The 27023-nt window shown below is 35.7% G+C and overlaps 1 protein-coding gene across 1 annotated transcript in view; it reads left to right on the top strand.

The window, feature by feature from the left end:
• Positions 1–27023, top strand: part of LOC126978062 (alpha-(1,3)-fucosyltransferase C-like) — a 57496-nt gene that overhangs the window by 11438 nt on the left and 19035 nt on the right. The window contains exon 3 of the mRNA XM_050826773.1: positions 20698–20739. Coding sequence (XP_050682730.1) covers positions 20698–20739 — 42 coding nt within the window. The remainder of the gene's footprint in view (positions 1–20697; positions 20740–27023) is intronic.

The following is a 27023-nucleotide window of genomic DNA, read 5'->3' as shown; positions in this document are numbered from 1 at the left end:
TTTATAAGCATTTGTTTGAGCATTTCCGAAATATTGACCTACGTGAGGATGAAATAGGAGATTAAAGTTCACAGGGAAATATTATTAAAGAGACTTTCCACAATAACAAGGGATATGCGGAAAGAGCAGTTTGTATGTGTATTATTTGAAAAGTATCCAAAAAAATAAAAAAAACCAAAGTAACTACAAATGCTGACGTAGTCGCGAGAAAAAGCTGGTATTTACATAAAACACATAGCAGTCTCATACCGTATTTTTGCAGCTTAGGTCTTTCTAGCTGTCGCTTTCCCGAGTGACACTATCACAGTTCCGGGAGCAGTATTGACATTTCGGGACGTCTGTTCCTTTAGAGACTTTATTTTGAAAATACTTTGTATCATGTGTGTGAATCTTTCTCTGAAATGTTGTTCATGTTTTTCTTTATCTCTTCTCGGTCGCAGTCTTTATTCCTGAAGGACATGTCCGTACTTCAAAGTTTTCGTAACGTTGGTCAGTAAAGCCTTCCTTCCTTCTTACACGTACTACCAAGCTGAGGAGTGACCTTCCTTGTGTGGTGTTTTTGGAACGATATCCATATACCTTCAAAATATGGCGTACAACGCAACGCTCCTTTGATCCCTCTGGTGTTGCAGGAGAATGTGGGCGGCAGTGACCACTTAACACCAGGTGACCCGTACGCTCGTTTTTCTTTCTTTTCCATAAAAAAAGTAATTAAAAAATGTACGATTGTATTGCTGTTAACAACCTTATCTTTAGTAGTAGCCATAGACTACATTCGCAAAACCATAAGATCGTTTAAAACAAAAAACTTACAGTATGTGTATGAAATGGCTTTGTGTGTATTCTTATAAAAACTTTTGTTTAATATAAACTGAACTAAAATACCCTGAATCTCCAACGGCTACATCGACCGAATACTGATCGACTCAAGTATATTAGCGGAGCCGTTTTATAAAATAAAACGTTTAAAATTCTCAAAGTTTCGTGGAGGATCCTCTTCGTTTCTAACTTCTATACCGAGGAAGCTTAGCGGCTTTAGACTTGGAGTATCAGACCGAACTTTATTCAATACGCTTACAGAGAAAAGTATATTTATCTATATATATATAACAGATTTCCAAGTCACTCATCACGATATCTCTGGAACCATTAGAGCTAAAGACTTGAAATTTGGTAGGAATATTCTTTTCACCGAGTAGAGGTCAGCTAAGAACTGAGTTTTTTTTATTATGAACAGAACAACGTCTGTCGGGTCAGCTAGTTACCTATGGTTGTAACAATGAGTTAAAAGCCAAATTTGAAATAAATTCGCTTAGATGCATTGAGTCCACTGACCTCTAACACATACCACTGGATTGGCGGCTGTCAAAGTGCTTTTGTGCCTGTTTCATATTGGCCATTTTGGCGCTGTTGGCCATGTAACGAGAGTCTGCGGTACTAAAACTAGTGATGAAAACATCGATAGATGGTGGGAAACTATTTACAAAAAAAATAGTGAACTTTATTACGTTGATGCTTGAAGTATAAATAACACGGAAAATGAACGAAATTAAGTCAAAATGCAAAAATACTTCAGAGTATAAGTACGTTCCTTCGCAGCCTGTATTATACGTCAAAATTAGTTCTCTGGACTCTCGAGAGTGGCGCTTCAAATAGGCACAAGAAATTTGCTGTCAAACATATGGAACAGCCTATCCAGTGGTATTTATACAGGTCAGTGATTGAGTCATTGATTTTTACTTTTAGAAACTGTAAATGTGCGTGTAGTTAAAGAATAATTTAATTTATAAACAATTTCGTATTAGCTGGTAATTGTTAATTAAGAATACTACAAGAAATAAGAAAGACACTGGGATCACATATCATCATTAATTATTTTGTATTTTATTAATTTCAATGTAAAATAACACGAAGCGTATTTAACAAAATTTGAAAGATGACATTGAGTGTCAAGATGCCATGCACACAAGCATCTAGTGTAGTTATAGCTATTTTTTTTTATGGAATAGGAGGACAAACGAGCGTACGGGTCACCTGGTGTTAAGTGATCACCGCCGCCCATATTCTCTTGCAACACCAGAGGAATCACAAGAGCGTTGCCGGCCTTTATAGCTATCTAGTTTCCGTAGTAAAAAAGCTATTGTTCTTAGATAGTGCAGTATCTAGTTGGAGCGCAGCGGAGACCAATCCTTAATCTTAGATCTGGTTACTAAATTTCAGTAGTAGCTTTGATATTTTTAACTATCGCTTGTCATAGTTTCGATAGCAGTATGGCGATTGAGACTTCGGTCCCTTAGAGACTAATTTTGAAAATATTTGTATTTTATATTGGAATCATTATTTTCTGTTTTTACATTATTCTTTTTCGATATGTTCATATATATTACTTCACCTTCATACCGACACACAGTAATATACTTGCACACTACTAACTGTTTAATTAACACTGCTTTGTTACCAAGCATTGTGTACCAAGAATACTGGCAGCATTTCCGCGTTGGTTAGGTAGGATGATCCGTTGGGTAAGATATCAAATCAAATCAAAAAATATTTTACTTGATAGGTAAATAATAAATAAATAAGGTAATCATATGACACTTGAAATGTGTCTTTTTTTTCACACAGCTCATATCTGCAAGCGCTTTGGTTTCCAGTTGCCCTATTGAGGCGGGTAAATAGTACTTTGTACGGGCCAATTGTCTCGACACCAATCAGCACAAAGATATAAGACTCACTGAGACCGACATATTTGCGACGTTTGCCGTCTTCAGCAGTCGAAGCAGCAGCCTTAGGATCAACTGAAATGGCTTGGACATTTTTATTTTATTTTATTTGTGGAAGTTTACAGCCATTTTTACAAAATTTTACACACATGTTTTTAAATTGCTTAAGCTTAGACTAATAAATTTATTTTATTTTGAAAACTTACAATGCTACAATAACTTCATTACTCTACAATAGTAAGAACATTTTACACCATTTAAAGAGGTCAAAATGGTCATCATGGTTAAGCTTGTTGTACTGCCGCATGCAAAGAGTCTATTTTTCCGGTAGTTAGTATGGCTGGACTCTTAACAAAGCCGGTTTCTTAAGACTACGAGATGGAAAATTAAGTTTAATTTTGCTAAGAAGCTCAGGACTATCAATGGTACTTTGGACTATGAGAAGGAGCCAGAAAGTCCACGCAAGTCAAATCACACACCGTGCCCAATAAATAGAAATTGAAATGCTTGCAAAATTTATGTCGATATTTCAAAATCATTTAGGTTTATCAGTAAAAACGTACTGATCATTTATCATAGAACTAACTGCTGTAAGCGTATTGATCTGAGCATAAACACGATTCTATTGTTTAAGATAGCCACACCACTTGAACCTAATGGAATATGGCTTGTATTGTACTCTGATTTATAGTAATTGCTTATCGACTGCAACGTGCAAACTGCAAACACACGGAGCTGAAGCCTTGTGTCTAAGTGTTTGTGTAGAGCGACGTGGCAAGGTACAAGCTGAAATTAACAGTATTACTCATCTAGATATAAGGAATATATTATGTATTGTATATAGCTGCAACCACAAGGTATATCGAACACAAAACACATATCCCTACTAATATTATAAATGTAAGTTTGTTTGTTACACTTTCACGCCTAAACCTCTTAACCGATTTTGAAGAAATTTAGTACAGAGATAGACAAGAGCTTGGGGAATGACATTGGCTACCTTTTATCGCGAATAACAGGCTTGACGGAGTTGAAATATGGGGTGGATATTTGTATAAAAGTTCGTCATTGTGATAAGAAATCCTGTGTGGGGTGAAAAAGAGGGATGAAAGTTCTATACATGGTTATAAAGTGGATATAGTTGGTTGTAAATAAAAAAAGCTGCCCACAGTCGCGGGTAATAAGTATTACATATAGTTGCACACATGGAAGAGTTTGAGATTAGAATGGTGTAGTTAATCTTTACACGAATAAGGCTCAGCTGCATCATATTAGCTGGTATAGTTATGATTTAAGCCAAATTTCACATTAACAGAATGTGTTGCACCATAGTATTCCTTGGCACAGTTAAAGTTAAATTCAAAAAGTGACATATGAAGTCAATATCGAATCTTGATTTGAAACTTTTGACAGGTCGTTATTTGGCTATTTAACATTGAGGCTGCATTTCTCGACCGACCGCGACGGTCAGCGCTGACGTCGGCCGAACGTAGCTATAACGATGGAAACATATGAACCCGTGTAGAGCTACGCCGGGCGAACGAGAATCATCGGTCCGCTGAGACGCTATGGCGATAAATTAGTGCATTCAGTGCGACGCTGACCGAGCAACCGACTGTACGCGTGTGTGTAACATCGTTATCGAGAATCGTAAGCATAAGTTCGTGTTCTGGCATATATATTGTATAAATCTGTCCTTCAATTGGGTCTATAATAATTGGGTAAACATGATAACTTCTCCGTCTTTTATTCCGTAATTGTTTGTGTAAGTAGTACGCACATATTAAAGAGGTTTAAAATAGATGAATTTTCATTCGCAACTGTACGCGCAATCAAGTTTGCTGTCAGCTGAACACTAAACGCTACATGGTCAGCGCTCAGCGTTTACGGTACGTGCTACGCTCAACCGACGTCAGCGCTGACTGTCGGTTGAACATTAAATGCAGCCTAACAATAGCTTTAACTGGCGTACATTTGACGGTTACAGTTAACATTTAAAATTGTGACAACATCTAAAAATTGTCAAATGCTGCAACTCATTTTTTTAACATGTTTGTAAATACTGAAGTTATTCAACACTGCCTCAAAATCGCAAAATCATTCTTAGAATTTCTAACAGTGTCATAGAGAACAGAAATGAGAATGTTAATGTGTAAGATTGAACACAAACACAGTATCACATAATATTCTCTACACAGTATTGAATAAAGTTTGGTCTGATACTCCAAGTCTAAAGCCGCTAAGCTGCCTCCGTATAGAAGTTAGAAACGAAGAGAATCCTCCACGAAACTTTGAGAATTTTAAACGTTTTATTTTATAAAACGGCTCCGCTAATATACTTGAGTCGATCAGTATTCGGTGGAGATTCAAGAGTGTTTTAGTCGTTTTTTAACTGAGATGAAATTTTATTTACAAAAGAAACCCGCTGAGACTTGCACCCATTCTTCAAAGGAGGCATAGCAAATGGGTAGTAAATGATAATTGACATTCAGTGATTTAATAGTATATTACGCACCTAGGGAGAAAAGTAGGTGATTTTCACCCGCGTAATATTGACACCCGAGCCGAAGGCGTATGACAATCGCGGGTGGCAATTTCCTACTTATCTCACGTGGTGTGTATACGATTTTTTTTTCCCACCTGGATGAAAACCACTTTTGTCCCTCGTACCAGTGACTAAACGACAGCTATTCATCGAGGTGGGAAAAAAAAATCTATTTTAATGAAAATATATGACCTTTAAAGTAAATAACATTTAGTTTGACATTAGACAAATACAAAAGAACGCGGTAGTCACCCGTATCGAGTTCCCAGACACAATCCCCTGTTTATTTATTGTCTGTTGTGTAGAAAACTTTCTAAAGCAAATATTAAGCTGAAGGTACAACAATTAGATTACTTGATACTTTGATGATGATTTTAGGTGAATGCAAAGATGTCATTCTTTCAGTTCAGAATCAAAAATTTTATACTATTTTCTTTATAAAGTAACAAAACTATGCTAAAGTAAATAATATCGGTAAACAGTGAATACAATTTCGTACAATTTTTGTGTTGGCCGAGTTATTAAAATGGCTCCAAAAAGAATAGCCGTATTTTGGTTATATTTTCTCAATGCCTATTAATATAGTTTTAAACCCACTTCTTCACATACATATACATAATATCGGATATTAAAGATTTTGTAAATAGTGATTAAAATAATAGAAAAACTACTTTTTCAAATTTCATAACAGACAATTATACGCACATAAATTATGATTTTTCCCGTTAAAACGTTGAAATTGTAATGTATATTTTAACAAACAGAGAAGTATTTCGAAAAACATAAACATAAGTTTTAATATTCTGTCCAATTACGAGTACTTCTCATATTCTGAAGATATAGAATTATTTTTTGTAAAAACATTTACTTTATAGGATATACTGTCAAGAAGTGGTTTCAATTTCTTTATGTTTCGATAGAAAAAAAATACATTTACGTCACCGTGGAATATGCGGTGGTAGTGCACCTTGGTCATCTGGAGTCGAGTTGGACGCGAAAAGGGAGTCCAATAGATCTGCTTTCTCTTACGCGTTATAGGACCTAGTCATCGTCCCTGTGCAGTGGTGGAATAGCAGTAACCAGAATGCACGACTTAAAGAGGAAAGGCGTTCAAGTCCCTCGCAAATCCTACCTATGTGCTTTGACTTCGCCTCGGCAATAACTCTTTGAGGGACCTGAAGGCATGTTTTAACTGTTTTTTATGTTCGCTGGTATTTTCATCTTTAGATACTGCAGCATAAACCCAAGCCTGATAGCACTACTGGTTTTCCCTGAGAGACCATTTTGCAGGAGCGGTCAAACCAAACCAAATGGTTGTGTCCTGCCACTGATAGGCAGTAAGGAGGATGGAATTAAGAGTTCCATACCTTCCATTACCATATCAGCAACAGCGTCAACAGATCCACCCGCATGATCGGTGTTATGTGAGCCCAGCCATTCAACGGGATGGGCGTTGTAATCGCCAAGAATCACGTTCTCTCTCTCAGTCGGGATCTGCTCCAATACGGAATCTGTTACCATTTGGATATTATGGTCAAAGAGCCGGTCTTTTCTCTCCCATAGGGGCCTTATACAGATCCGAGTAGATTCACATATAGTCATCATGGTCTACGCGCAACCAGACGAATAATCAAGAACAGTCCTTGTGCTTCAAGAAAACTCAGACAGCGAGAACAGACATTCTCCCTGACGTAAACGCACACACTATTCCACGATATAAAGGAGTGTTCCAGATTATACTTCGGTATTCGAGAGGTAAGATGTATCAGCCAGAGAGGAAACCTGTGTCTTGGTCAAAAAAATCAGGGCTGGCTGTACCATCTCCAGGTGGAAGTGGACGGGATTTAAATTATATCGAAACCCCCTGATGGTTACCAGAATTCATTGAATATATCCAATTCTCCAGTGACCTCTAGATACATTTTCTTCTACTTAACCCTTGAGCCCTAGGAGACATGACGCAAATACTTATTAAGGTGTACATAATGGTAGACCTAAATTTTATCCTCGTTTTAATAATCCCTTATCCATTGAATCCTTCATTAAAAAGTTTCATGTATACATATAGATGGCTTATCCGTAATAATAAAACATAATCCCATTTAAAACTTCATTTGACATTTTATTGATGTCACAGTTATTCACCTGTGGTTCTTCGACGTGGTTCGTTCTTCAAATCAAAGTTTCCATCACGAAAGCGCTTAAACCAAAATCGCACGATGTATTTATTGGCAGTACCCTCTCCAAAAGCAACATTGATATTGCGGGCTGTTTCTGCCGCGTTAGTTCCGCGTTGGGACTCGTATTCAAAAATCACTCGAATTTTCGAAGTATCCATCTTTCTTGTATAAGTTGAATGAAAAAAAAATTTAAAGTGGATTATCTAATATTGCACATTAATGTGATATATAATTTGAGTGAAATAAGTTTCACTCAAAAATCTCAAACCATGAGGGTTCTATGTCAATTCGAAGTACCTATTCGAATAAAACGGCAAAATCATACTGTAACCCCTATTATTTACAAAGGACATTAATTGTAAAGGACAAAACGAAAATTAATTAGTACGCCGCGTAAAACTTCCAAATCTACCACTCAGACGTATAACCGTATAATGAACACATATTAATATTCAAGTATCAACAAAACAATACGGCACAGAGTCTGTTGTACAAGTTTTCGTTTTGTCATGTAAATCGGTGGACCCTCCCGATGCAAATTGCTGAATAATCAGTATATTGAAATACTGAGCTAGTTGATTTGAATACACTATTTTTAGGTGAATTGCTTACGATTTGGACTTAAGGCGCGGACTGGCTAGGATTGTAAACGCTTCAACCAACCTACAATATTTGTGTTGATCATGTGCTTAAGCTGCAAATGGGCATTTATTTTACTGAGTTACTTTTGTTTATTTCAAATTTACATATTAAATTGAAAAATTGTTCGGTTTAAGTTTTAGAAAAGCATGATTCTATTAAATTCTTTACAGAAGAAATGTTGCTATAGTTGAAATACCGGAGATTTCATGTTATGTTTATTTTTGGGAAGCAACTTCCAAATTTTTATTGGATATTTCAAATTATATACGAATATTCTATTCAGTTTAAAATTTTCTTTAAGTCCTTCTTTGTACACTGTATTTTTTGCGTCCGAATATTTTCATTGCGTTATGTTGTAATCGACTCTCTATGAAATCATTTTTGTGGATATTGAGGTATTGCCGCGCTTTAAAAATATCTTCTTAAAGTTTCTTTGCACAGGATACCGGCTAGATTATGGGTACCACAACAGCGCCCATTTCTGCCGTGAAGCAGTAATGTGTAAGTTTTATTGTGTTTCGGTCTGAAGGGCGCCGTAGCTACTTAAATTACTGGGCAAATGAGATTTAACATCTTATATCTCACGGTGAGGAGCGCAATTGTAGTGCCACTCAGAATTTTTGGGCTTTTTGAAGAATCCTGAGCGACATTGCATTGTTATGGACAGGGTGTATCAATTACCATGAGCTGAACGTCCTGATCATCTCGTCCCTTATTTTCATTAAAGAAAACTAACTTGTTAAATATGGAATCATAAATGGTTGTTTTTCCTTCAATTACCAGAAGCATATAGAAAAGAACAGAGAATAGAGAGCAGTTTTCTAATTTGATGATAAAAATGAGATAATTGTAAAAATTCTGGATGAAAATTAATGAAAGTAATAATGAAAATACAGTTGATTAAATTTTATTAGACGATTATAAGACCGATTTTTTTTTTATTTTTGTCTGAGTTAGTAAATCTTGGTATGACTTGTTCAACTCTCAGGTTATATGTGAACACAAGTGGCGGCGACGTGGGGCGGGTCGTTCCCTTCCCTAAAATATGGTCGAGGGAGGCGATGGCTGGTCCATGCGTCATGCTCGTGCACGGGTGCTACTCGTGGTGGCTGGATGATCTTGTTACCGGGAGGTCTGCTTGATGTGTTTTTTATTATTATTATTTCGTTTAAAGTTAAAGTTATTATATATTTTATTTAATAAAATGCTCACATAATGCCTCTATTTATTTACGGTATGTGTGGATTGATGCATCTACTATACTCAATATCTCTTGTGTATATAAGTAGTAATTTTTTTTTTCTTTTTTTGACTTACTCGTGTAAGCCTTTCAGTTTTTGACATTTGAGTATTTTTGTTGCGTCGCTTTGCATATATTGTAATTGAAATGATTTGTAAAACAATTAAAATGTACATGTGGCAATGAGTCTCTTGCTACTTCTTCTCATTAGCTCAACCCTTTACGAAGTAGCAGTAAATTCGATTAGAAACAATATTTTTTTTTGACAATCATAAGTGTCATTTCTGTGACCTACATGAATAAATTGTTTTTGAATTTGAATTTGACACTCGCACGGAACCTGAGAGGTGGCGGGTTCGAGTCCCGCATCGTTCATAAATTTAGGTTACAAATTTAATGACCAATTTAACAGCACCTCTTTTCATTATTAAGAACAAAAAAGTTACTATTAAGTAGACTACACCATACAGCTCAATCAATAATTGTACAAAGATGTATATTCCCAGCAAACTCGTTCCATTTTCAAACTCGATGTGTACAGGCCAGGCTATTTAATAGCCCGTCCACAAGTAATTTCATCAGAGCACCGTCGGAGCTCATAGTTAAAGGTTCGTGTATCGCAAAACATCGAACAAACCCCATTAAGCAAACTAAATCAGGAGTTATGAAGAGCCCAGCCGCCCTTAATAAGTACGCACTGAAATTCCACGTTCATACTTGGATACCCGTAGCTTAAATTCACCTTACAAACTAATTTGTTTTGTATATTAAAGCCATTGTAAAATATTCTAAGTTGAAAAGAGTGGCAGTAGAGTTTCTTGTAAGTTCTTCTCACGATCTCTACTTTTTCCGAAAATATGGTAGATTCAGTAATTTAATAGAAATATTTCTAGTGACAATTTTAGCCTAGTTTAATAAAGTTTATTTGACTTTGACTTTGAAAATACATTTCGTTACTAGTCAGTAGGAAGAACAATTTTGTGTAAAGTACTTTAGGTTAGCCAATATGGACCCGGGGCATATTATTCCTATATGACAAATTTTACAAAGATGTACTCAGTCATTTTATGGCAAAGATAATCTTAGAAGGAACAATTTACATTAACTTAATAACAATGATGGATGTAATAGAGTTTATAACTTACTTTGGGCTTTAATCCTAAGTAAATCCAATTTGTTACCATATATTTTAGGCTGTAGTTTTTCAATGTTATAGATTTATTTCTTTTTATATTTCCGTTTTTTTATGAAAAACCTAAAACCACCTGGTGTTAAGTGATCACCGCCCACACTCTCTTGCAACACCAGAGGAATGACAGGAGTGCTGCCGGCCTTTATGGAAGGTGTACGCACTTTTTTTGAAGGTACCCATGTCGTATAGTCCCGGAAACACCGTACAAGGAAGCTTACGTAGTTCGCATATTATATTTCTGCTACAAAACAGCGCTGATTTTTCTGTTTTGCAGCAGTTCCAGTTTGAAAGATATTGGTGATATTGTAATATCAGATATCCATCTCAAGCTTTAGGTCATAATGTATTTTTGATGAGGGCCCGCTTATTATCTGAACCATCAACTTGCGCTAAATGTATCCATAAAAAAAAATATACGGGTTGCATTCCGGGTGTGCCGGCAGAAGTGAAAACTTGAACATTAACGTTGTGCATTTTTGAATATTTTAGAATGGATAGGGAAAATTTCCCACGAATTGCTTTATTTATTAGTACAATATAGCATTTTGTTTATATGTTGTTAAATACAATTTGCTATCGTACATAAAAATGACAATTTATATTATATAGTTAAAACATTTAACACTTCAGAACTATTACAATTATTTTACATAAAAAAGTTAATCTCTCAGAAAAATCAACTATCATCCATAATTTCAACGACTGTCTTACGAATTTTTGATCAGGTCACGTGTCCTGACGCGAGTTTAACATTTTATATCCATCCCAAGAAAAGTGCTCGACGCCGCTAAAGAAGTTTACACCTCAAAAACCAAGGTACATTACAGTGTGCATAAGTATCTATAACCGACAAGTATGCTACTTTTCATTTGAGATATTCTTGACATTAAAGACTTCTATCAAATTGTTAGTTATTATATTAGTATACTAGCTGACCCAGCAAACGTTGTATTGCCGATATTAAAATCGTGATACAAAAGTAACTGTTGATCGTAGATGGGTAAAAATTTGAAGTTGTATGTATTTTTAATGCTGACTCATAATCAAACAAATTTAAAAAAAAATGTCAAAAAAATTTGGAAAAAATGTGGCGTGGACCACCCTTAACATTTAGGGGGATGAAAAATAGATGTCCGATTCTCAAACCTACCCAATATGCACTCAAAATTTCATAAGAATCGGTAAAGCCGTTTCGAAGGAGTTTAACTACAAACACTGCGAAATGAGAATTTTACATTTTAGATTAGTTAGTATATTAGTACCTGGACGACCGAGCCTTGCTCGGATTTTGAGGAAGGTACAAAACTTGAACAAAAAACACGAATAGGACATCTGGATTCGAACCGGGGTCTTCTGATTTCCGTATCACCCAATGTTCCAATGTTTAAAATTTAAAACTAGCTAGATCGATTTCTCGCCCCCGAACCTACCTGTAAAAATTGTTAGAGTCGTTTCCGAAATTCAGAAAATATATATATGTATATATATATACGAGAATTGCTCGTTTAAAGATATAAGATATAATAATAAGGAAGTAAATTGCTTAATAACTTATATTATTAAAATATGTTATAGTATTTTACAATAGCATAATGTGTATTAGTCCGACAAAACGGTGCAAGAATATGGCTAAAGTTTCGCCGTAAAATTACGAAGGAACTCGTGAAGATCACTCAAAGTTGTGAGAGGAATTTGTTTTATGAGGAAAAATGGCGAACTACAACCATGCTAGCATACATAATGGGCTGACGTGAAAATGTAAAGCTCTCCGTATAATTCAGTAACTTACTTAATTAATAGTTATAGCTTATGTAATTTGGAATAGTTTTATTCATTTCTATTTATGAAAATAAATATTTAATCTGATTCCTGCCGCCGAATTCTACCTTCGCACGACACGCCACAAGTTAGGATATCATCCTCACCATCTGGATGTGTGGTGGTCTTCCACGGTGCGGTTTTCAAGGAGCTTTCTTCCGCGTACTACAACGCTGTGGAATGAGCTTCCTTGTGCGGTGTTTCCGGGACGATACGACATGGGTACCTTCAAAAAAAGCGCGTACACCTTCCTTAAAGGTCGGCGACGCTCTTGTGATTCCTCTGGTGTTGCATGAGAATGTGGGCGGTCGTGATCACTTAACACCAGGTGACCCGTACGCTCGTTTGTCCTCCTATTACATAAAAAAAAATCGGGAAGAGACGAGCAAGGCGTTTAGCTGGTGGTAATTGATACGCCCTGTCCATTACAATACAGTGCCGCTCAGGATTCTTGAAACGCCTAAAAATTGTAAGCGGCACAACAATTGCGCTCGTCTCCTTGACACATAAGATGTTTAGTCTCATTTGCCCAGTAATTTTACTAGCTACGGCGCCCTTCAGATCGAAACTCAGTAATGTTTACACATTACACGTCGTTGTGGTAGCCTCCTACTGGTATTCTTGGAATATTGATATGATAATATTATTATGTACTTTTAAAATTTTACACCTGAGTTGGTGAATTTGGGGTTAAATATTTATATAGGCGGTTTGTTAATTAAACAATTCGACTAACATATAAAACCTTTTCTATGAAATAAAATGTTAAGAAATTATAGAATATCAGTAGTGGGTGGTCTGAAATTAAAACATATTTTTCACATACACAACCTTACATTAAGGATTGGTCTCCGCTTCACTCCAACTAGATACGCACTACCTAAGAACAATAGCTTTTTTATTACGGCAACTATTAGATGCTTTTGTGCGTGGCATCTTGACACTCAATGGCATCTTTAAAATTTTGTAACATACGCTTCGTGTTATTTTACATTGTAATTAATAAAATACAAAATACTCACTGATGCTATGTGATCCCAGTGTCTTTCTTATTTCTTGTAGTATTTTTACAAAGTTTTACTACTCAACACGGCATTTTAGTTTCAATTATCGCGGAGACCAATCCTTTATCTAAGGATACAGCCCTATATGACGCGATCGTGTTTGTGATCAAATAACATTTATTGTGATATAAGATTTATTTAACAGGTCAAATTTTTTGGTAGTTATTAGCTTAGGTGTTTATGAACCTACCTATCCAATAGATATGACGAGATAAAAAATAGTCAAAAAAAATGTAATGCTTATAAACTGACCACTTCTGGGATTAATGCACAAACAAATTTTGAAAATAAAATTTTATGAACAAGTTAATTTTATTACTTCGATTTTGTTGACAGTTGGTTCAGATACGATTTAACAGTTGATCAACGAAAATATTTCTATCTGAACCCGTAGTGATCTACAATGAAACGAGATCTGATTAAAGCCAGTATACTAACAAATTAGTGTTTAATAAAAAATTATGATATATTTACCGCCATTTTTCTCATTCCATCTAGATTCCTAACTCTTAAACTATTTTATTCCCATTTATTTTGACATAGTATTTTGTACAACATCCCTCATAATTTAATCAAAACATTTCTTATAACAGTAGATTGCAAAGCAAAATACAGAAGCGGCAAACAAGTGTGGACGGGTGACCACGTTCTTCGGACCATTCATCTTCATCTCAACAATTACTTGTTTCCATTGTCAACATGCACGGGATTGACGCTTAGGTCAATCTTGTGTTTGCTTCGCTTGGATCACCTTGTAGAATATTGCATTAACACGCAAATTGTTTGGTATACAATTTTGCTTCTTCCCGTCAAACGTGATAAGATAATCTACAATTTTTTAGAGCCCTCGCCTTTGCTCAAATTTAAACTTTTTTTTAAAAAGCGTAATATCTATTTGTTTATTTACCACACATAGCAACTATCATTACAGGAGTCCTAATGCGACAGTTACCAACAGAGAAGAATAAAATCATACAAAAGCATTAAATAATAAATCAAATATTACATTACTTACATACATCACACCAGAAAATACGCAAAACTTGAACATACAACTATTTACCATAACATACTACATATAAAAATACCCTTGAGAGTTCACTCCACGTACACCCAAAAATGTTCACTTTGTTTGATTGTCAATGAGTTCATTTATATGGCGATGGGGTCTAGTTAAAGGGTGACTTTGCCGAGACATTTGTTCTCGCCATCGAAACGGCTTTAGTGGCGGATAGAGGCGCACAGAACTCCCGGGTTTAAGTGATGTTGCATTGCAATTTGAGCGCAGTAGCCTGTTCGTTCACTTTCTAACAGCAGTGGTAGCTAACCCAGACAATAACTATATATGTGGCCAGAATAAAAAATTAATAGGAAGGAAAATTATTTCCTCGTCGACATACTTACTATGGTAAGTGATTATAATCAAAAGTCATGTTTTTTCCTGTTAATTCATTACAGCGGCTTTCATAGTGATAAATTCAAATCTCGGAAATAGATTTTGACATACACAGTAACGAAACGTCTTCCGCTATAATTTTTTTATTTGAGCTTCAATTCTGAACTTACGATAACTAGATTCGACAGATTTTATGAACGTTTTTCGCCAGTTCTCCTTTGCACAGGATGCCGGCTTATGGGTACCATAACGGGGCCTATTTCTACCGTGAAGCAGTAATGTGTAAACATTATTGTGTTTCAGTCTGTAGGGCGCCGTAGTTAGCGAAATTACTGGGACTTACAAATTAGACTTAACATCTTATGTCTCAAGGTGACGAGTGTAATTGTAATGCCGCTCAAATTTTTGGCTTTTTCAATAATCCTGAGCGGCACTGTATTGTAATGGGCAGGGCGTATCAATAACCATCAGCTGAACGTCCTGCTCGTCTCATCCCTTAATGCCATTAAAAATAACATACAATGTCAATAAACAATAACAGAACGAAATTTAACGAAACATTGTGCACAACCCACTAAAGTTTGTAGAAATTCAAATGAAGAAGAAGTCTACAATCATTAAATTTTATTGCACTATTTTGCACAGGTGAAGAAATTACTCGGAACTTCACAATTTTACAAAAATTATAAAGATTTGTAGCTTATTTTATTTTCTTATTAGATCGTTTTGTTTGTTTTCTATTCAAAAGATGTTCCAAATAATTGACAGATAAAAATAATGCAAAACATTGTTTTCGCAAAGGCTACGAATATTGAGTGACATAAACAACTCCCGAGAGAAATTTAAGTATTGAAAAATTTGCCAATAAATACACGAAAACTTATCGAACGTGAGAATGGAAATAGATCCCGATTGACGAATAGTCTCAGCTTAATGGAGGGCCTGAGTGATCACCCTGCAATCTGACAAGTTAGTTCTACAATGTGATAGATGGTCATCGTGGACACTAATGTCACTGTGGTTTTTATGTTATATAATATGTTTGTCTTCCACACAAAAATGTAGGATAAACCATACAATGTATCACTAAATTTTTGATAAGTTAGTGAGTTTTGTATTGTTTTAGATCACTTCAAAACGTTGAATTAATTCTTGAAACTTTACACATTTATTAAAGACCGATGGCAGTTCAAATCAAATAGTGTCTTTCTTCCCGGGATCTTTAGGATAAGCGGCTTTTTAAGTCCAATACTACCGGGGTAGTTCAATATCCCAGTGGGAGGCTCCTTTGCAAAGGATGCCGACTAGATTATGGGTACGACAACGGCGCTTATTTCTGCCGTGAAGCAGTAATGTGTAAGCATTATAGTTACGGTCTAAAGGGCGCCGTAGCTAGTGAAATTACTGGGCAAATGAGACTTAACATCTTATGTCTCAAGGAAACGAGCGCAATTATTGTAGTGTCGATCAGAATTTTTGGGATATTCAAGAAGCCTGAGCGGCACTTCATTGTAATGGGCAGGCGTATCAAATACCATCATCTGAACTTCCTGCTCATCTCGTCCCTTATTGTCATAAAGAAATAAATAATAATAAAGAATATAAGATTAATAAACATAAGAAACAGAATCAACATTTCCCCACATATTATTTGCAAAGCTTAACACAAATACAACTCAATACTGTATATTAAATAATTAAATTAAAACGACAAAGCTATCTAGTTTCCGACAAACACATTACTGTCGTGTCTAACGAATTATGCAGTTATCTTTGTGTTTCATCTATTTAATTTAAGCTTAATAGAAATTAGCTTTATATCTCCAGGTGTATATTTGTTTGTGTAGAAATCTCTTGGTTCATTTCAATGAAATATTATTTTGTTTGAGTTAATTTCACACGACAATTTGAAATGTAGCTAGTACGAGACTGCTATCTTTCATTAATTTCCGAGAGGATTTAACAAACTTGTACCTTCTTTCACGACCACGCTAGTGAAATTTTGTTGCAAAATTGGATAGAATTAGCCACTACACTAACCCCAGCTCTTCGAGAACATTTCCCTAACGGCCGTTCCCAATATTCAGTATATCTTCGGTTGGGGCCTACTGGAGATAAAAATTCAAATTCAAATTCAAATATTTTTATTCAAAATAGGATTTAAAATCACTTATTGATCGACAAAATCTACCACCCATTCAAAAGAGACTGCCTCAGACCTGAGAAGAATGGGCGCAAGAAACTCAGCGGGCTTTTTTTTAATATAAAATATGGATTACAATGTAATATCGTACAATAAACATTAATACAATAAACATTTATAAAACAAACATTAAACTGCTTCTATTGAGCAGTCTTATAGTTTAGTTTCTGGTTTGGAATATGTTCCAAATTATTTAAATTAGTCAATAAGACAATAGGGGACTCCTTTAGCAATATAAATACACAATGTACAAGTAATAGTAAACATAATAATTGTAAAGTTATAAACCTGATGCACCAAAATATGCAAGGATTGTTAGGTAAAGAACTGGAACTGGAGTTACTAATGAACCATGAAAATATTGATATCTTATGTCTCACTGAACCCTGGCTTAGAAAATATGAGCTCATTTTTAACTCCAGTGGTCATCGGGTGGCAAGTGTGTTTAGCAGAGAAAAGGCAACACGTGGCGGCTCTCTTATACTTATAAGTAAATCATTTAAATTCAAAGACCGTAAAGATATTGTGGGCCTCTCTGTTGAACGTACCATTGAAATAGCCTGTGCAAAGCTTGAGTGTGCCATTGTTGTAAGCATATACAGACCCCCCGATGCATTATATGAGTTATTTGAGAGTGTATTGGAGGAGGTTTTATCAAAATTATCAGAATCTAAGAAATATATTATGATTTGTAGTGACTTTAATATTAACTTATTAGAAAAATCCACCACAAGTATTAGATTCAAATCTTTGTTTAAATCATATAATTTATCAAATATTTTCTAAGAACCTACTAGAGTAACCAGCACCTCTAAAAGCTGTATTGATAATATTTTTACTAATTATAAACCTATTTCTCAATCAATAATTAGTAAACTGAGCTCAGACCACTTTGATCAATTAGCCACTTTTAATATTGAGGGAAACAAATGTACTTCAACTAAAAAGTTTATGTTTGTTCCGGTAAACAATAGGCGAATGGAGAAATATAGAGGCAATGTTTCAGAAAAACTCTCAAACTTGTATTTGAAATTATAACAGTACTCCAAATGAGATGTATGGTAAGTTATTTAAAATAATTAAAACAGAGTTTGCTTCTATATTTACTTCAAAGACAGTCAACTCGGGTGGTCTCTTGTCATTTAACAACTGGGCAACAGCTGGTATTCATAGGAGCAGACAACGGTTATATGAACTATATAGTGAGAGATCATCATGTAATCATGATGTATCTTTCCTTGTATATGTGAAAAAATATTCAAAATTATTTATGTACTATTGCTTAGTCAATGCATATTAGAGAAATAATTAAAAATGATTCAAATAAAATAAAAATGACTTGGAAAGTTATTAACTGGGAATCTGGAAGAGCGAAAGACTGCAAGTTTGAATAAAATCTAATAATAAACAATACAAAAATCCACTCTGAGCAGGAAGTAGCTTCTGCTTTTGAGAATTTTTTTTCTGACATTCCAGTTTCCATCTCAAGCACCCTTGTCTCCTCCACCAGTGTTGCCGAGTCACTTCTTTTGGAAAATGTTAAGGAATGTAAACAAAATTTCAAATTCAGTGTTGTTAGCCCAGCAGAAATAATTAAAAATTTTAGATCCTTAGAAATGAAAAAAACTGCTGATATATGGGGCATATCTGTAAAAATAATAAGTTCTGTTATTGACGTCATAGAAATGGTTCTAGTAGATATGGATCTAGCACTAGTTTTTAATAGCTGTATTGAACATGGCGTGTTTCCTGACCTTCTGAAGTATAGTAAAATTACACCAATATTTAAATCGGGACTCACTTCGACCCGAATAGCTATCGCCCTGTTTCGGTGTTGCCGACCCTTAGTAAAATTTTTGAAAAAATTATTTTAAGCCAAATGCTTACTCACTTTAACACTTATAAGTTACTTCATATAAAGCAATTTGGCTTTACTAGGGGACGCTCGACTACGGATGCAGGTGTTGAACTTATCAGGAATATTTTTGAGGCCTGGGAGGAATCACAGAATGCGCTTGGTATCTTCTGTGATTTATCTAAGGCTTTTGATTGTGTTCAGCATTCTACGCTGGTCAGGAAGCTATGCCACTATGGTATAAGAGGATCTGCATTCAATCTTCTGATCTCATATTTTAATAATAGGATTCAGAGGGTCGAGGTGAATGGCAGGAGATCTCCTGGGACTCCTCTCGGTATGGGGGTACCACAAGGGTCTATTCTTGGACCCTTCCTCATCCTAATTTATATAAATGATCTACCTAACCTTGTAGAAAAAAAACACAAGGTGGTATTGTTTGCGGATGACACTTCACTTATATTCAAAGTGAAACGAAGCCAAGTTTTGTATGACGAAGTAAACAATGCTCTATCTGACACTGGTTTAGCGCCAATAACTTATTGTTAAATAATCATAAAACCAAATATATTACATTCACCGCGCCTAATGTCAAAAATGTAGATACGAATATTTTATTAAATGGAGAGGTGGTAAAACCAGTGGAATCTGCTATATTTCTTGGCATTACTCTTGATGCCAAATTGCACTGGGGCCCCCATATTGGCGAATAGGCTTAGTTCTGCAGCATATGCGGTTAAGAAAATTAGACGGTTAACTGACATAGATACGGCGAGATTAGTATACTTTAGTTATTTTCATAGTATTATGTCCTATGGTATATTGTTATGGGGCAGTGCGGCCGATATTAATACTATCTTTGTGCTGCAGACGAGGGCTATTCGCGGGATTTATAACCTAGGTCCTAAAGAATCATTAAGAGAAAAATTTAAAGAAATAAACTGTATTGAGAAGCAACAGTCAAAATGACTGTTGCTTCTCAATACATTTTCGATAATGTTTTATATGTTCATAAGCACATTGAGGAATTTTCTAGAAACTGTGACATTCATAATGTTAACACGAGGAACAAACATAAACTTGTTATGCCTACTACTCGGTTGGGTCGAGTTAGTAAGTCTTTTGTTGGGCGATGTATATGCTTCTACAATATGATCCCAGAAAATGTACAAAACAAATTTGTTACGAAATTTAAAAGAATTGTTAAAAAAACGTTTGTGTGGGAAAGGTTATTAAAGCATCATAATATTATTATAATAATACCCCACCATCTGGATGTGTGGCGGTCCTCCACAGTGCGGTTTTCAAGGAGCTTTCTTCCTCGTACCACGAAGCTGTGGAATGAGCTTCCTTGTGCGGTGTTTCCGAGACGATACGACATGGGTACCTTCAAGAAAAGCGCGTACACCTTCCTTAAAGGCCGGCAACGCTCTTGTGATTCCTCTGGTGTTGCAGGAGAGTGTGGGCGGCGGTGATCACTTAACACCAGGTGACCCGTACGCTCGTTTGTCCTCCTATTCCATAAAAAAAAAACGGTTTTCTTAATGACACCACGGACTGGGAATAAAGCGAACACCCTCAGGCTCTTTAATTATAAATGTTTATTGTACGATATTGCATTGCTATCCATATTTTATATTTAAAAAAAAAAGCCCGCTGAGTTTCTTGCGCCCATTCTTCTCAGGTCTGAGGCAGTCTCTTTTGAATGGGTGAAAAATGATAAACTGACATTATAATCATTATTTTATATTAAGATAAACCAATAAATATTACCTAGTACATAGACAACTCAATTAATTTATATAATTGTGAATTTTATTTTTTTTTATTTTATTACAGCCAATTTTTCCGAAACTTTAAGACTTATACTGTTGAAACTTGGTAAGTAGATGATAGATAGATAAAAAAACACATAGAACTGAAACTCATTTTTTTTTTTAATCAAACCCATACGTAAATGATATTTTCTAATATAATTTTTGAACTTTTAAAGTTCGAACGAGATCTAGTAAGTAGGTTTTTTTTATTACGTCATAAATCGTTACAACTAACTACTAGGACTTTATTATTTTTTTATTAATTAAGATATTTAGTGACTTGCTGACTACGGAACCATTTATGGGCGAGTCCGACTCGCACTGGCCGGTTTTATTTTTATTTACCTCTAGCTTTTAACATGTATAGAATATGACCAACAGTTCGAATCAATTCAGTTTTCTTGCATGCCCCATTCTATTATAAAAACCTTATTGAAATTCTAAAATAATATGGCATTATTTTCCGTAATACGAAAGATTGTAGAACTATTTTACCACTCAAGATATTATTCAACTCTGTTGTCAGATCTAATCAAGAATTTAATTCAGCTGTTTGGTGTCCCTATCACAAAAAATATATATCACGAATAAAATCTGTACAAAAAAGTCTCTTTCAAAGTTAAGTTTTTTTTTTGCAAATAAATGTAGCCGTAATGTAGCTATGAGAATAAAAAATAGGCATAAAAAGGCATTTATTTTCTCAAAATTGATTCGTTTAGAAATCTTTTTGATGTCATTTCTAATAACTACTAGATACTACTACCGCTTCGGAAACAAATGGCGCTCTGAGAGAGAAGAAACGGCGCAAGAAACTCTCCCAGTATTCTTTTTTTGCGCTCTTTTCAATAAAAATATAGAATATTGTACAATCATTTCTATCGCTATAAAATAATCACAATCTAGTCCCAGGCTGTCCGATCATTTAGATATTCAGCAGTGGAGTAATAGGATTTACGACAGAGCCATTTTTTTATAAAACATTTAAATTTATTTATAGATAATGCCTGAACAGTGGCTGGGACTTTATTATAGAAGTGTATACATTTACCCTTATAGCTATTATGTATGTAGACTAAATGCATTTCAAATAAGTTCTCTGCGAATACGTAGAAATGCTTCACAGTTGCATTCCCGACTCGTGGTCACATCAGTTTGTCACACAGATAAATTGGTTATTAATACGCAAACGAAACTTATTTATAGTTATATATCTCTAGGCCATTTTATGGAAATACTACGTTAACATACCTTTGTACAAAAGTTATACATCTTTGCCTTTATTGACAGATTGTAATTACAGCTGTGTTTACATAAACTTTTAAGCTATGATATGGACTGCCCTTCGCTTTTATCACAAATCGGTTTGCATGTGCCTGTCTTTAACTGTCGGCTTAGTACTTTTTCACCATTGCACATTTATTTTCCCCATTCCACCACAGTAACAACAATTACACTTATTATTATGTTATTATTACAATTATACAATAGTATTTTTAATATAGCTGATTTTATATTGATATTTTCTTTTCAAATTTACTTAATTTTAAAAAACAAATTTATATTGCTCTCCAATATTTATAGATTTTACAATATCACATCTATTTCGTATAGTAATGTTGTGCCTACCTATAATTTAAGTACATTTAACCTATTTTATTATATTTGTTTCATTCTCAGTGCATAAGTTAATAAATTGTATTTAGTTGGTAAGCCTATATGAATAAATAAATAAAACAATTCCAAATTTGACTTAAAAAAATACGATGATAAGAGTTCGAGAAATGTTCAAATATAAACTATAATTTATACGATTAAAATCTGACTAGATAGAGTATATGGATTCAAATTCAAATATTTTTATTCCAAATAGGATATGGAATCATTGAAAGTCAAAAACTACCAACCATTCCAAACATATGCCTCAGACTGGAGAAGAATGGGCGCAACAAACTCAGCCGGCTTCTTTTTTTTTTTTTTTCATAAAAAATAGTAATATCGTACAATTAAATTTATTATTTACTCGCTCCATTACCAATCTGTGGTATCATTAAGAAAGTCATTTATGTTATAGTAACATTTACCACACAACCGTTTTTTAAACATTCTTTTGATATTAGTTTTGAACATTTTTTGGGATCTTGATGTAAAATCATATACATCGCGCTATAAAAGACTTACTAACTCGATTTAGCCGAGTAGGCATTATAAGTTTAAATCTTTTTCTGGTGCTAACATTAGTTAACACAGTTTCTAGCAAATTCACTTATGTGCCTATGTACATACATAACAGTCAAGATGTTAATTTCTTTGAATGTTGTTCACAATGGTTCTTTAAAAGCTTCGTTTCAAAATCTTTCGCTAACATATAAAATATTGGATCCTAACAAATAGAAGCCAATCTAAAAATTGTTGGTGTACATGGATCAAGTATGAGCGTAGCTGAACCCCGCAATGTATGAAACACGATTTGATAACTGTCAGGAACGCGCATTGTACAGCGAAATATGCAATTTTGTGAAGATGCTGCACTATTCGTGTTATTGCTGCAATATTGCCGTAGATAAGGAATATTAAGATTGGCAAGGATAAAGTGCTGTCAAAATGAGGTAAAATGAAAAATTGTAATCAATTTCAAAGTGCTGCAGTAGTCATAGTACGGTACAGATATCCAGAAACATATTGCAGACTTTGATCCGAGTTAAGTCAACTAAATCAAGCTTAGTTAGTTAGTTTAGCTGGGCTGTTTACACACTTAGCCTCTTGATTGGGCCATTGTGGGTTTTCATTTATCGTCTTACTCCAACCAGGCCAGATTGTTCCAGAAGTCCAGCAGTCTTTTTAAGTTTCTGCAGGCATCCGGAAGCGATGCTGTTGATTCTGGTCCAACGCGAAGACCGTATTGCTGTATGGGTGTGAGACGTGAAAGGTCACCAAGTCAATCTCTCATCAACTTCAGGCTTACGTTAACCGATGCCTTCGTAATATCCTCGGTATTCACTGGCCAGACAAAATTACCATCGATCATGTTTGGCAACGCTGTCATGAAGTCCCAATCGAGCAACAGATAAAACGCCGCAAATGGAGCTGGATAGGCCACACACTCCGGAGCGATCCCAACCAGAAACCGAGGCAAAAATGGAACCGTGAAGGAAAACACAAACGTGGCCGTCTAAAGCAAACATGGCGGCGGACTGTCATTGACGAAGCGAAAGACATCGGAAAGATCTGGAGTGAAATAAAGGGAGATGTTCAGGACCGATTGCGATGGAGATGCACTGTGAATGCCCTCTGCCCTAGCTAGGGGATACAGAAACATAAATAAATAATATTACAGTTATACAAATCCTGCATCCTAATTTGGTAAATTATAGACAAACAGATACATTCAGAATTAACATTTACATAAAAGAAACAAACACAAAATAGACGCAATTCGACCCCCTACGGCCACAGCTTCACGTCCAGGAAGGTCGATATATGTTCTGTCGGGACGCGAACAACAAAAGAGTTAAAATCTACTGCGTGACGCGTCACCAACTTTTCGACCCCCAACCGGAACCTTGTCTTCTCCACCAAGTACTGACTAATGTCGGAGGCCTTGGTGGTATGGTGAAATCGGGAGACGGACGGGACTACGGGACGCAGGAGCTGGTTCTGTCCTATCGGTGCTGTGCCAAATTGATTATGACTAGGAGGCCTCCTCTTCTTCCGCTCCACCTTAATGAAGCCATCCTTGTCGGTCTGACCCTTCGACACAGTTCTACAAGCGGGTTCCTTGCAGGCGTGCCCGCTTCCACTTTCTGTCCTCAGCACTGTCCGCTTTCTGGGATGCTGGCGGATGACAGCAGCATAGTCACGTTGAGTTGTTGACGTAACGACCGCAGGCGACACCTCCGAGAGGGGAGGAGGTGAGGGACGGGCGGCAAGTACATTACCGCTTACACATGCGGGAACAGCGGCCGGTGTCGAGTCGAATTTCGCTGATTCAAAACTCGCTGGCGAAGTAATGCAAGCCCCACGTCGTGTGTTGATGTTATTGGCCTCTAATGACCTACTTACAACAGTATTGTTGCGCAACGTCGCTACTCCAGCTTGCTTCAGGTCCCTGATGGTGTATTGAGATGCCTCTAATTTTAACACTACTTCTGCCAGGCCTGCCTTGAGGTTTGTGATGGCCTCCTGCGGGACGGCATCTGGTCTGATTTCATCAAAACCTCGTACAGGAGCGTCTTGGTGTTAGTGATCTCCTCACTCTTGAAATTTGATGCACAGATCTGGATGATACTGATCTCGTCCATAGTATCAATTGCGTGCTGAAGGAATGCCAGCAATTCATTGACTATGAGTTTTTCGGAACTCATAGTGATAATAGCGTACAGCGGCGGTTGCCGCGCAGATCGCGAATATAAATTATATTCGTAAGTTCAGTGAGCATGTACGCTAATGTGTAAGTATTACTGTGTTTCCTGAGCCGCATTGCATTGTAATGGGCAGGGTGTATCAATTACCATCAGTTGAACGTCCGGCTCGTCTCATCCCTTATTGTCATAAAAAAAAGATCTTTAAACCAAATTACTTGGTCCCGTCCTTGTACCAACTCTAAAACCTTATTATATGAATGTACTATTATTATTCTCATAGTTACAATTTCCTCACATAGTTCAGGGCCAATGTTGCAAACTATTTTCCGTTGCGTAGCGTGGGTAATTGATTTACGTTGCTCCGTGCTCGTCGGTTCTCCAAACTTTGACACTCGAGAACAGCTATTGAAGAGTTTTAATGGTGCATACTGCAATACGGTTTGTTAAAGTTTGAATTTCTTACTAACTGATCAGAATGCAATGCAAATCATTTTACAAATAATTTCATCTATACTTATAATAAATCTGTAGAGATCAAATTTCTGTACAAAGAAAAAAATTATTAAAAGCGCGTCAGGGGGATGTAAGAAGAGAAATAGAATAAGTCCCGATTTTTTTTGGAATTTCTTATTTCTCTGTCTGTTTGTCTGGGCTAATCTCTGAAACTGTTGGACCGATTTAATTGAAATTTTGAATGATGATACCTTACATCCCCAGTCAATATCTTAGATACTTTTAATCCCATAAAATTAAAGAGTTCCGTGGAACAGTTGAAAACCTCTACTTACTGATATTGCGTAGTACACAACAACTTTTGCACCTAATTAGGTAAAATTTATGATGTTGATACCTTAAATTGCCGGTCAACACTTTAAATACTTTTCATCCCAGAAAATTAAAGAGTTCCCGTGGTATAGTTAAAAAACTATAGTTCCTTATACAGCTTAGTACACGACAAATTATGTATCTAATTTAATAAAATTTGGCATATTGATAATTATATTGCCGTTCAAACATCTCGCATACCTTTCATCCTCGAAAACTAACGAATTCTCGTAGGAAAAATAAAATAATATAGTATCTTATATAGCTTAGGACACAAAAACTTATTCACCTAATTTAGTTGATACCTTATATTGCCGGTAAAACAATGTGTAAGTACGTAGGTCACACTAAAAGTTTTGCGTAATTTAAAAAAAGCAACATGTTATAACCAAAATATTATGTTTATTGCTTTTCAAAATACTCTCCTTTATATTTTAAACATTTTTTCATGTGATCGAACCATTTTTTAAAACAGGAGGACCACAGATCTGAAGGCATGTTTTCTACGTGCTGATTGAACGCTATCACTGCCTCTTCGGAATGGGTAAAAGTAAAACCGCTTACCCATTCCGAAGAGTATCACCATCATCAAATCTTTGATTTTGGGGAAAATACAGAATTGTACTTTTTTGGAAGCTAAAAATGACTTAGTTTTGTTGACCGTGTGTGAAGAAGCGTTGTCATGATATAGGAGAACGCGGCTTTTTAGTCGTCTTTGATGAACTTTTTTAACACCCTGGGTAAACAAATGGTAGAATACCACTCGGTGTTAACACTCTTTTGATCTTCAAGTAGAATTGTGCAAGTGGGACACGTAGCTGAGAAAAAAATTGCGATCATTTTTTTACCCACGTTTCTTGCCTGCCTCACTTTTGTTGGCCTGTTCTCATTTTCAAACACCCATTCACAAGATTGCTGTTTTTTTTTCGAGTTAGTAAATCCACGATTCATCTCCTGTGACAATGTCATAAACAGCATTGGAATGTCCGTGGTCGTACTTTTATTAGCATCTGTGAGCACCATTCCACGCGAGCCCGCTTCTGCTCCGCTGTCAGTTCATGAGGGATCCAACGAAGTTTCAGAACTTTCAATTGCTTGTGTAAAATTTTCTGAATTTGGCTCATACCAATCCTCAATAGTCCTCGAATTGCCTCATAGTAAA

The sequence above is a fragment of the Leptidea sinapis genome, chromosome 47, assembly GCF_905404315.1.
Source record: "Leptidea sinapis chromosome 47, ilLepSina1.1, whole genome shotgun sequence".
Lineage (NCBI taxonomy): Eukaryota > Metazoa > Arthropoda > Insecta > Lepidoptera > Pieridae > Leptidea > Leptidea sinapis.
This window is presented reverse-complemented; position numbering and strand designations above follow the sequence as displayed.